General features: G+C 43.3%; 1 protein-coding gene across 1 annotated transcript in view; it reads right to left on the minus strand.

The window, feature by feature from the left end:
• The window catches only part of RAD18 (RAD18 E3 ubiquitin protein ligase), a 34,795-nt gene that overhangs the window by 10,687 nt on the left and 10,997 nt on the right, over positions 1 to 13,111 (minus strand). Inside the window, exons 6-11 of the mRNA XM_052678728.1 lie at positions 12,852 to 12,951; positions 11,585 to 11,769; positions 9,728 to 9,804; positions 8,968 to 9,028; positions 5,970 to 6,104; positions 2,608 to 2,764 (exon numbers count right to left, since the gene is read on the minus strand). Coding sequence (XP_052534688.1) covers positions 2,608 to 2,764; positions 5,970 to 6,104; positions 8,968 to 9,028; positions 9,728 to 9,804; positions 11,585 to 11,769; positions 12,852 to 12,951 — 715 coding nt within the window. The remainder of the gene's footprint in view (positions 1 to 2,607; positions 2,765 to 5,969; positions 6,105 to 8,967; positions 9,029 to 9,727; positions 9,805 to 11,584; positions 11,770 to 12,851; positions 12,952 to 13,111) is intronic.

Raw genomic sequence — 13,111 nt, forward strand, 5'->3', positions numbered from 1 at the left:
CAACAGCACAGCGTGGGTGCGAGGCACAGCCCAACACACACAGTGCAGCCAAAAGGCACATTGCTCCCAGAGCTGCTGCTCAGAGCCACAGGCAAAGCAGTGCAAGAAGGATGAGCCTGGCCCAAGGCGCACACTGCAGCCAAACAGCAGTGGCCATGCATCACACAGCATCCAGCCAGGCTTCCCTGCCTCATCGCTGCTATTCTCGTCTCTATTTCAGCCAAATATATACTAAAAAAAACAAGATGCCATGTTATAAAGGATGAGCACCTACAGTCCATGATGGTCAGGCACACCACAGAGCCCAGCAGCAGGTCAGCTGAGTTTAATGCAGAAAAGAAAGGAAAAATAAACACAACCACAGCACTACTGCACTGAACTTCTTGACCAACACAGAAGCTAACTTTTAAGGTTATGCAAACTGCACTAAACTTAAATATAAACACATTGCACATACAAACCAGAGAGTATGCACAAAGTAGGAAAGCAAAGAGAAAAGTCCCAGAGAGATTCTGAAAAAGCAATTCTGTGCCATAGGAGTTGAAGCAAAGAATTAGCCACAAAGAGCTAGTAAGTGTGTTTGTTGGCTTACATTTGGCTTTTCAAAGAGGTCCAAATATCTGAGGCACACTGAATGGTCTTTACAGCTGTGAGATCCTGTGTTTGAGTCAAGAAATCTATGGAAATACTTCATTTGGAGAGAGCAAATACATGAAAAGAAGGAATAAACAGCTTTGTCCTCAGCCAGACATGACGCAAACAGATGTGCACTTTCCAACAAAATCTGCCAACTTGCCTTATGAGAGCACATTCAAACCATCAGCAGCAGTGGCACACTGATACCCTGCAGCCAACAGTCTCTTCAACACACTCTCACCCAGACTTGAGAATAATAAACATAAGTCTGCAGACAGAGAAAGGTAAAGAACAAAAATGTAACTGTGATGCCAAAGGCCACAGGAGGATCACTCAGGACATCATTTATATACCAAGTTAGCAGCAGAGCAGATTTAGTGACTCCTTGGATGAGCTAATAAAAGGAAAACTTTCTCACTCTGTCATGAAAATTCTAGATTTTCTAGGGTCCTTAATGCTAAAAGGTGAGCTTGCAAGCAAGAAAAAAGAAGAAAAAAAAAAGAATGAAACGGGAACATCTCATTCAAATTCTGGATAGGATCGAGTGAAGGGCATTTATTTTGTGCAGCTGAAATCAGAGCCCTAGGGCAGGTGCCTTGCAGACCCAGTGAAGGAAGCAGCTCCACGTACCATTTGCACGTGTCCAGCACGACACCTGGGTCTGGAGAGCTTCTGCCTGGGCTCCCATCCACTGCTGCTACACAGCCAAAGCACGGCCCAGCCACCACACAGCTCCCATCAGCAGCACAACAGCCAGTGCCACAGCTGCCCATTGCAAAGTTGAGGTTTCAGCACATGAAACCAGCCTGTGGGACAAAGCACCACAGCCAGATCCTTCCCTCCAAGCAAGGGCCCAGAAGTTGCTCCTCCCAGCTGAGCCATCCTTCAGAGCAGGTCCTGCATGGAGCAGCTCCAGGAAGCTGCTGCACCCAAGCAGCACAGACATGGAGATGCTCTCAGGGTGCCAGTCCTGCCAGCACAGGACTCTGCTCTCTGCTGCACCAAACAAGGTGCAGGCCAGGGTTTGTACCAAACAACAGTTATCCCATCTTTCAACTACTTTCCCTTTTCCCCTAGAAGCTGGGCCTACAGCACCCAGTACTGAAAAAGATGTTTATCTTAGCATCAGTCATCTTCATCAATCGATAGAGCAGTACCTAGCAAGTTGTGATCTGTGAAGCACGTGTTTTCAACAGACACAAACTATCTTTAAAAACTATGTAGTTAGGTCTCAGTAACTGCTGAGTCTTTTCAATAACACCAGCGCTGAGGAACCAAAAACTTAAAGCTTCACATTTATAAAACCTTCCTTGATGCTTCATTTCCTGTGACCAAATAAAGCCATTTCAGTAAGCAAAACTAAATGAATTAAGAAAGAAAAGTAAATGGATGTCAGGACTTCAAGGTTCAGTGACATTCTATCCCTGCCTGCAAGTAATGGGTCATTTAAATTCTATTTCTCAGAGCAATACTTGGCTCAAAGAGCCATTAAAAGATTTAGGCTATATCAGTTTTTGAACCTCTTCAAATAAATCCTCAAACAAAAGGGAAGATGATGCAGTAAGAGAGAAACATCAAACATCCTCCTGGTCCAGCAGCCATTTCATTCACTTTTCTGCACAAAAAGGAACGTTTCCACTACAGTGCCTCTATCAAGCCATTAGTAAACTATTAAGTGAATCTGAATGCATTTCAGCTGCATCCCTCGAGCAACTGCACAGCCAGAAACATGGAAGAGAAGGAATGAGTAACACGGCTGAGGATCACCTTCCATGGCTCTGGGCAGCCTGGCCTGGTGGTTAGCAACCCTGCCTGAGGCAGGAAGGAACTAGATGATCACTATGGTCCTTTTCAACACAGGCCATTCTATGATACGAAGTATAGATACAAAAGGCCCAGTACTGGTGCCAAAGTTCCTCCAGTTGCTCTAACAGAGTACAAAGCGATGAGAACAGGCTCTCCTGTGCTGACCTGCTCGATGATCCAGATGACTCTGAGAAAGCAAGGGAGACCGAGCCCTGCCCTTCCTCTGGGGAACGAGGGTCACTTTTGCCATCAGGAGTTCCTGGTTCGAGAACCTGGGCTTCTCCAAGGGCTGCAGCTGAGTGATGCTCTTCAGGATCTTCCCCTATCAAGAAAAACAATATTGCTTAATTTTTTGCTGCCTGAAGACAGATTTTAAGAACAACAACAGGTTTTGAGCATTTGAATACTGATGCCTCATTCCCACTCACTTCCCAAACTCTTACGATTTCAAAGGTTTAATTTTTTTTTTTTTTTAAACTGTGGCAGAAAAAGAACCATCACCAACAGCAACAAAAAAACAGCGACAACAAATAGCCTCTAAGAACCAGAGCCTGAATCAGAAATATTCCCTTGTTATGAGTTCCAAATAAAAACAAGGAGAGCAATAAAGGGTAAGGTTATTTGTCACATCTCAGAAATTAGCAAACACTTAACGAGACAGCCCCGTTCTCCATCCTTGCAACCAATTCACTCTGCTCATTGCATAAGACATCTTGATAGCTTCAGAGTTTCACAGATCAAGATAATAGGCTTGTTTTCAATAAAAGAAACATAATGATTTATTTCCTTATGCATGCAAGAAAGATGAAATGTCAGTCTAGATCATTGGTATTTCCATTTATCTTTATAGGAAGGAACATTTCTAGACAACAGAAACAAACTGTGAAGCCATTCTATTATTTTCCTATCAAATATTTTTATCTATTAGAAGATGTACAGTCCTCTCAAGACATGCCTCCTACCTCTCTACATACATAGAGAATACGGACTAGGAAGTGGGATACAAACAGAAAACTTGCTTTTACGTTCTGCCCACAAGTCCTTTATTTAACCAGGAAGTTGCAAGGGATATTAAAGCCATGTTGAGACTCATCTCATTAATAATTCTCATTAAGGCAGTTCAGAGTTGTTCTCTGCGCCCACACCACCCAAGTTATATTTCTACTCAAACCACTTCCACTTTTGTACCTCTACAAAGTGTTCTGACAGTGTTGGCCAAACAGAACTATAGCAACAATGTGGAATAGCTACACAATCTATAAATTCAGCCAGGGTTTGCCTTTCCCCTGTGCTAAAGGGCATATTTAATTGTTAGGAGCATATTTCTGTCAGTTGAAAACAACCAGCAGATTACAGTGAGTCAGCTGTCTAACTAATGCAGCATTACTGACATCAGGAGATTAAAAATAAAGGCCCAGTATAATAATACAGCTCAAAATAGACACATCAAAGTATTTATCAATTTCTTATGGTGCTTCTGCTAGGCAGTGTAAAATCCTACATTTATCAGTTATAAAAGCAGACTGGAAAGTATTATTATTATTATTTTTAAAGTTTGAAGATGTAAAACAAGATCATGTGAATAGGAAGGGATGTTAAAGTCACTGCAACAAAGCAAGATTTTAACAGAGATATAAGCTACATCCATCAATACTACAGTTAGGGGCAATGGGAGATATTAAGGTTTTAAAAAGAATGTTTTAACTCTGCATAGTTCCAGGATTACCATCTACCTCTTAACTCCAAATAATTGGGTAAGGAATGCATACAAAGCCTTTGCTCTTCTTGGAAGCAATGTTTTCAAATGGCAAGTCATCAAACCAGTGCTGGTTTTCTTTCTTTCAGTGTTGCAATCTCCAATTTAATAAAAAGGTACGTGCTGTTAATAAAAAACACAGAGGAAGAAAAGGCCTTAGCCTTATGTTCCTTCACCCCTAAGTCTTCATGCTTTCCTTGGTGGCTTATAAGCAGCCAACTGGGTTCATCTGATCAGCACAAAAAGGGAAACTAATTTCGAGGATTGCTTGCATGCAACATTTTAAAGATCACAGAGTGCACAACAAGAGTAACGAGTGTCTTGAAGATTTGTCAGAACCAGATGAAGGGGCATCATCATCTTAAGTCAGCATGATACAGGATGATACAACTCTTGCAAGCTATTTTCTACCTGAAAATTTTTTCAGGTATTTCCTCCTATTTTATCTTTTGGAAAAGCTGCATGGCTTCACTTAGCTTCTCAAAGCCTGCAGTTCAGGGCACAATGAAAAGGTAACTCACAGAACCAAACTCTGCACTGATCATAGCGAGAAATTAAGATTTCAGTCTGTGATCCCATTATCTAATAGCACATTGCTCCTGTCTCTGCTGTAGTTACAAGTTACACCAAATGAGGCAAACTTCATCCTTGAGATTCCTTACCTTTCACCCTTCGCAGGGAAAGGTTTACACATTGCATCAAGATCTGCATGGAACGATAAGGATCGAATTCATACTACTCCACTGATAGTTCCATTTCTTTTTATTCTCTGCTGGAGGTGAAGCACAGGACACAGCCTCACACCAGAGATGAACGCAGCTCAACTTGGGCAGCACAGGACGTGCGAGGGCTGCTACCAGCTGAACTGCCGTACTTCCCCAAGGTTACAGACATCAGCACATCCAATGGAATGCTCTCTGAAATTCAGCATCCTGAACACGCTGCAATTCCACAGATATTAGGCCAAGGACTGCTTTTCCAAAGCACACATTCAAAGATTAACTGCACGCTGCCACAGCAAACAATACCATAAAACAAATGAGACCGAACAAAACTACAAGGAACAAGTTAAAAGCACACAGAGGTGTTTCTCTGATGCTGTGGGCATCAGTGAGGACAACAAACATAGGCTGGATGCTGCTCCTAACTCCAAGCATATCTGCAGAACTGAGTGACTGCAGCTGTGCATTCCCACTTCTCACTGTGCTGAAGGGTATGAATACAAAACGAAGCAGCTTAAAAAGAGAGGCAATGTACTGTATAAACATTCTAGAAGAAGCTGAAGTACTTCACTCCTTCAACCTCAGGACGAGAAAAACACTTGTCCCAGTCCAAACATGCCCACAGTTCTCTGTTACTGACTCCTTATCACACCAATAGAGCAAAGCAGGTAATACCCACAAGCACCTTCATTTCCACGATGCCTACCATCACATGCCCATTACTAACTTGGTACGTGTGGCTCAGAACCTAAGGCCCCATTTAAACAGCTAGTTCAAATATGCATCTGATACAGTACACGTGTACACAGTCATTAAAATCAAACACATTGCACATTTATTACAAGTTGATTCTAGTCTGATTCTTAAGCACAATGGCAGCCCATTTCTTTAAGCTCTGCTTGATTTCTATGTTTGTTTGGGATTTGTGTTCATTTGTTTTATGGTTAAGAACTGTAGGAGGGGAGGAAAGAACATTTCTCTGGGAAATGCACTGATCAGCATGGGAGGCAGGAAGGTGGAGAGGGATTATGTTAAAAGGCATCACTAACCTGTGCCTGCTGGTAATCCTATGAAAGTGCCTTCTTTTTTCTTTTGTGTGCTTTCTGTTTTCCTCTTACCACTTTTCTCCCACCGATTTTTTACTTGATCCACTAAAAATTGAAATTCGCTTCTGTGTTTGTTTCCTGGAACATAAAAGTGCATTGCTGTACAACAAGCAGGCAGACCTGTGCCACAGAACTCCTAAGGCATACCATAAACAAGTGAAAAGAACATGAAATAAACACAAAATACTGAATCAAAAACGTTTTTGTTACAGCAAACAAAAATTCACTCCGCATTGCAGCGTTCCATATTCTGTCAACAACCCAAATCCATGTTTATGCTTTCAGGGTTGCCCAGCAGCCAAGACAGTTGCATAAAAAAAACACCTTAGTTTTTGCAGAATAAAACTGTTTGTTTCCTCTTAACATAACCCGTTTCTGTTTGTTTGTTTTACTAAACCCATTAAGTACTGCAATTGTCACTGTAACAGCCTGTAACACGAGAAGATTTCAAGCTCCTTCTGAATACTGTAGCACTGCATTCATTCATAACCTCTCTCCTGAATTAGATGGAGAGGCTGCATTACTCAGTGGAATAATTAGCCCTTCAGAGGGCATTTTTCACTTGTGCTGCTCAGAAAATCTAAATGCACAAACACCTTACAAAAACCCATCAGCTCTAAATGCACAAAGGGCTGCACAGCATTTTGCCAAGGGAAAACAGAACCTTGGTGCCTGAACAGCTCAACAGAAAGTGCAAGTAACCAGCTGCAGAAACAGTGACATCTCCTATTCTGTGCTGATTTACCTTCCAAATGCAATTCCCAGTTCTCTGCTTTTTGAGACTGACCTTACTGACAACAAGCCCCAGGGAAGCCGTGTGTTGCCAAGGCGCACTTTCCCAAACGACCTAACAGAAGCTAATCGAGGCTATCAGCCCCATCTTTGTAGCCTGGTTGGCAGCCTCTTGTTTTATCACCTCACAGCAGGGGGCAGCATCCCAACTAGAGAGAAAGAGCATGGATTTTCCCATTTCTGCAGTAAAGTAATTCCACTATAACAAGATGGTAAGCACAACAATGACAGCAGAGCAGCAAGTAAGGTTTTGCTCAAATGCAAAAGAAGAGGGCACAGAAATAAAACAAAGAAGTTGCTTATCTTCAGAAGGCCTCAGGTACACAGGGATCTCTAGAGATGCCCTCACCTCCACTGCCAACCCTTAAAAGAGGTCTGGGAAGGGGTGGATCCTGGCTCCACTCTTCCAGTCACTTGGGTACACTACACGCACCTGAGCTCCTCTGGGCTGGCCCTGCCTTCCACCAGGTGCTCCACCACTGCTTCTAGCTGGGACTTAGCATTGCACCTAAGGCTGTGTTTATGGACCAGGAAGAACCCCAGCATACAGAACAAGCACCAAACCAATGTGCATCCTCAGCCTGTGGCAAGCTGAGGGCTGGGGGAGCTCCCACAGCTCCCACCTCAGGCCGGGCCTGGCCTCTCCCCAACACCTCCTGTCAGGTTCTGTTCCACACAAGGAAACACATCTGAAATACTTTTCTCATGTTTTGTTTAGAGCTTACTCACGCCTGGTAGAGCTGAAGACTCCACATAAGGTCAACAACTCCTCGTAGTAAAAAAAAAAAAAGTTCCTGCCCAAGATGCTTGTATGTGAAGCATGGCATATTTATTACATAATCCCTTTGGTGCTTCAGTTTTTCCAGTGTTACTATTTTTTGTTGTTTTGTTTCATGCTGCATCTACAAAGGTCTTCACATCACAATAAGTGTCCTGCCAATACAGGGCAGTGCTCAGATGCAACATAAATCACAGCTGTGCTGAAGCTACGTACCACGTACAGCTCGTAAAACCATGGGTATTTCAGTAATAAAAACAATTGCAGACATAATTACAAATATTTCAAACACCAGACAATAAATCACCGAGTGTCTGAATCCAAGTGTAAATTAAAAGACTTAGAGGGCACAGCAGATTACATTTTTTTCCTATGCATTTTTTTTTTCTTTTTCAAAGCTTGAAATAGAAGCTTGGCCATAAGGAAAGCAGGAGGTGACCCTGGGGATGGGAGGGAGCATCGCAGTGCCATTGCTGAGCTCCCAGGGAAGAAGGTGGCTCCTGACCAGGACAACAGTGCTGGTTATACCCCATAAGGCAGCAGCGAGTGGAACACTGATGGCAGCTGCTCCAGGGCTATCAAGCACTGTGCTTTGGGTTTGCTCTTAAGAGCTGTTTAAGCTTCCTGGGGAAAGATACCCCACTGAGGGATTAGTAAGTTCATGGGGAGTTTTTTTTGTTGTTTGTTTGGGAAGTTGTTTGTTTCTGTCATTGGTTAGATTGGCGTTTTTTGTTTTGCTTTTATTATATTGCTAGAGATTTCTGCAAGGCAAGAAAGCAATTATGAACCAGTTACTTGAAATTAGAAGAGAATGATTCAAAACCACAAACAGTGCATGTACAGCTGGAAAAAAAAAATTCTCAGGAATAGAAGCAAAAAGCAAGGGGAAAAAATTGCTAAAGATCTAGGCCCTTATTTAGCCTTTACAGAAACCCAACTAAAATCAACAAAGCTAAATCTAGCTGCAATATGGCATAATTTATACGCCCGAAGCAAGAGAAGAACACAAGGAAACAAGAGAAATGTGACCATATTGCAGATTTAAATACACCCCTAAGTATCACCAGAACAAGTTGTCCCTTCAGTGCTTTGCTCCTCCATGGCAAAAGCTGAGAAGCCCCATCTGTGCTGAATGCTGTTCTCCTGTCCCATGGTAGCCACCACTTCCAGGAGTGCAGGTGAAGTCTTGCAATAGAACTCTCAGAACCTTTGCTTCTAAACTGAGCCTAAAAACGACTAAGCTGCTTAGATGGCTCCAAGAACAGACAAAAGGGTTTTGGTGGTGGTTTGGTGGTTGTTTTTTTTTGTTTTGTTTTGTTTTTTAAAAGATAGCTCATGAGGAAAATGGAGTGAAACCTGGATTTTACTCACGATAACTGGTGTGAATCTCATCTATTTCCTCCTCTGTCTGGTCCTTTGTAAAGGTCAGGCTCTACAGAAATCACACAAATGTTTATTTACTAAGAGAAAAAGTTGATAAAGCTGCACAGTTTACAACTAAAAACTAACTGGGGGAAGGCTCACACATTCAGTGTTCTCACACCAGCTCCTAGTGTCCCATCCACAGACGTAACACATGTTTAAAGTACACGCTGTCTTGCTTTGCTTTCACAAAGACAAAGCACTAAACCAAAATACCCTGGGTAACACCCGGCATGTGTGGGCCATGAAGTTCTCCCTAATCCTGGACAATAAACGTGCACCAAAAGTCACAAAAGTATCATATGTCATGGGAAAAGAACAGGCACTACTGCTAATAGGGAAGCAAGGAATGTGCTAGATAAATCCTAGAGAATTCTAGAAAGCCAAATATTCCCCACACTACCACGGAGGGTCAAAGTCTTCCAATACATCCAAGGGGAACATTACTTCAGAATTTTTATTGCAATCAGAAAAAAAGTTCTCTTACTTAAACAGTTTGGACATAGAGATATCAGCTATACTAAGAACTGCCCGTGACAAATGACTGATAAGAGAAAAATCAAGCAAGTTACAAGATGGTACACGCCAAGTCCAACATGCAGCCCAGAGTTCTGGCAGTTGCCATAACAAAGTGACAGGCAGACACACTGAGTGCCCACACTGCAGTTTCTCCTGTCCCTCAATTTAGGAACAAGGACAGTCAGCTTACGTTTTCACCGCTTTTATTCAGTTCAAGCTGAACCCGAATCTTCTCATTCTTTTCCAGCTCTTTAACAATCTCTGCAACTGTTTGAAAACACAAGAAACGGATCGTTAGACAGGACTTGTTAGGGATGCAGCAGCAGCACTGAACAAAACGGCTGCTAACAAATCAGAGAGACAAAGCCAGCAGCTCCCAGCAGTGCCCGCTCCTCCTCGAGCCGCACGCACGATCGGTGCTCAGCTTCAAATTCACATCCACTGGCAGCCAGCATTGCTCCGCCACGGCCACAGCCCTTGTTTCATTTCCTTTGGGTTAAATTAATAGAAATATGCAGTCTTTTTGAACCATGTCTGAATCTTTCTCTACCACACTATGCTGTCTCCGAGACATAAAGGCATGCTGTTTATAAGTTCTCATTCTATAGTGTATCTTTAAGTGGAAGTTGAAATAATGAAACACACTGCTTATCTTACTTTTCCCTCCTAGCAGCTCCTCCGAGGCAGTGCGGAGCTGTCTGCAGGCTTCTGTCCAAAACCCATAGTCCAGGGATGGATTACAGCCTCCAACCATTAAGTCAGACACCTCAGCAGCACACAAACAGGCACAGCACTGTCTGCAGGGTTTGTTTTGACATTTACTTTTACAGACATGTTTCTACCCTTAATCATTGTCACAGAGCTTTGAGGTAGCTATGCAGATTACTAAAACAAATACTTGCACTAGTGAAGCAGCCTGAGAACAAGAAGCTTATTGAGCTGTGAAGGAATAAAACCTGCTTAAAACTGGTTTAGGCAAAATCCAGGAATTTGGCACCTCTGCTTCCACAGAAGCTCAACAATTTGTATTTTATAGTGACCTTTGGTTCACTGCTACCACTGAAAATGCATGCCTGTGTGAGCTGGTTTAATAGTTCACCCTTCATAAATAGTCACTGAGCCAGAACTCCATAAAAGCTTTGCATTACTTAAGTGATCCCAGTTGAAGCACCCTGCAGTGCCCTGTGGAACTCTTCATTAGCTAGCTCAGATGAACTGTATGCATAGGGGTTATGAGATGCTTCATTACAAGCACTGAGTGAAGAACTGCTACAAGAGAGCAGCAGCCCCCCGCATGCCAACACAGCCAACAGAGGGCCCTGTGCATGGCAGAGCTCCTGCCCCAGCACCTCAGAGCAGGCACAAGGCTCCAGCCTGGCAGCGCAGTGCTGCTAACCCTAGACATCCCTGCTGTGGATGAGCAGCACACAGTGAATGTGAACATTGGGGGTGCCACCCCAACCCCTACATACACCCCTTGCCCACACCAACGAGGCCAAGCCCACCCATCCCAGCTACTGGGAGCACTGAACGCACACAGATGCATCGACAGCTTCTGGAAGAAGCAGTGAACACGCATCAGGACCTCGCTGTAAACACGAAGAGAAAAGGGATCAGCTATGGGGTGAGGGACGTCATTCCCCAGCCACACACCTGGGCTGTGCTGCCAGCAGCAGGCTGAGCACTGCCAGCAACCAGCCTGAGTGCTGCACTGCTCCAGAGAGCTGCTTCACAGCTGGTCCTGCCAGAGACTGCTTCCAAAGGGCTGCCTGCCATCAGCTTCCAGTCAGATACAGAGCAGTACAGCCAGAAATCCCAAGTCTCTCACACACGTCTGTGTCTTTGCGCCATTACTGCTATCACTTGCACAGCTGAGAGATGACAAACGCCATCTTTAAAGAGAAGCATATTCTCTTCTTGTATAAATGGAATATAGCAAGAGCCATTCAAGATGCAAGAAATGGCCCCACTGCATGCACAGCCAGGCAACACAAACGCATGCAAAGAGCCTGCGATGATACAAACTTTCCTAGTATTTCTAACTTACCCGATTTGGGATGTAGAGAATCACACTGAGCATTATACATGTGCACAAATTCTTGGTGCCTTTTAACGAGCTGCTGACGGCTCCCACGGGAAGACAGTCCTTGCTCCTTCAGCTTCCTCTTCAAGTCACGATCAGAGAGCAAGTTGTAAACAACTTTAGGCATAGGCTTCCTTTTGTGAGCTGAACTGCAAAGGAGAAAGAAAACAACCCTTTTTTTAATTAATACTTCTACCAGGAATCCAAATGCTGACTTGTATTCTTTCAGGGCATCCCCTAGGAACACTATCTTGCATTATACTTTCCTAAATCCCAAGCAGTCTAGACAAAACAAGCAAAATTTAAAATTCTATTAGGGATGCGGGCTTGATACCAAACAGAGATCTGGCTTTTATTCTCATTCATTAGGAACAGTGGAAACAGTAAAAACATCCCAAATGAAAATTAAAACGTAACATCAGATTCCCGTATTAGTTTACCACTTATTCATCTTCAGAACTCTCTAGCTTCTGGATTGCAATCTCAGCATGACTGAGCAAATTCAGAGCTCTAACAAAGTTACTTCCTAATTTAAGGCTCATAGGACCTGGATCAAACTGCACACAGTAAGAGTTCCTCACAGCTGTCAAGTCTGATCAGTGAACCACAGCAGCCTATGTTTATGTTAGTAACAAAGACTAAAGGTTGCACTTCTGATGTGAATGTGGCAGCTATAACAAACTCTAGGGTGGATGCTTAAATAGGAAGACATGCATGAACCTTATGAAATTTAACATCTTAAAAGAAAAGACCTTAACCTGAGTAATTTGAAGATAACTACAGCGAGCAGAGGAAGGTACAGTTGTTATTTTTGACTTGACAAGTAGTGAAGCAATTCTCTTTTGGCCCATCTGACTCGGAGGAAACAAGTCATTCACCAGATGAAAAATGGGAAGAAGTGTCACAAAATAAAATCGTAATGCTAATGGATGGGAATCCGATGACAACGACGTCCAAAGTTTTACAACCTATGTCAAATTCCTTAAAACAGCACTCAGTGTTTTCTTACCTAAAACTAAAACAAACAGAACAAACAAAACCCACCACCAATTCTGGTTATCCACAACGCTGCTTTGAAAGAGGCAGATCACTGCGACAACACAAATGCAGCAGCTTCAGACTGACAGTAAGCAAGGGAAGCACGACGCCCTGCTCTGCAGCCCAGCAACTGCTGTGGGCTCTGCAGTGCAGAGGACTCCAGGTGCTCACAGGAGGCTCAGCCCTCTCCTACCTCCTCAGGCGGTCCTTCTTTTCCTCCCTGCTCAGGCAGCTATCCAGGTGTTTGTTGATGTATGCCTCTGGAATAGCAACTCCACAAACAGGGCAGTCCACTGAAAGAAAGGGAGAGTGCTTTTACTGCTGCATACGTCTCAGCCAAAATCAAGCTGAAAAACTGTTGAGTAAAATGAAAATCCAGAATTGCAAGTTTGGTTTTATGTTCTTTAATAAGAAGGCAGATCTACGTGGAACCTTCCCTTTTAGCACTTATCT

Source organism: Tympanuchus pallidicinctus, unplaced genomic scaffold (assembly GCF_026119805.1).
Source record: "Tympanuchus pallidicinctus isolate F22 unplaced genomic scaffold, pur_lepc_1.0 scaffold17, whole genome shotgun sequence".
In the NCBI taxonomy this organism is placed as follows: Eukaryota; Metazoa; Chordata; class Aves; order Galliformes; family Phasianidae; genus Tympanuchus; species Tympanuchus pallidicinctus.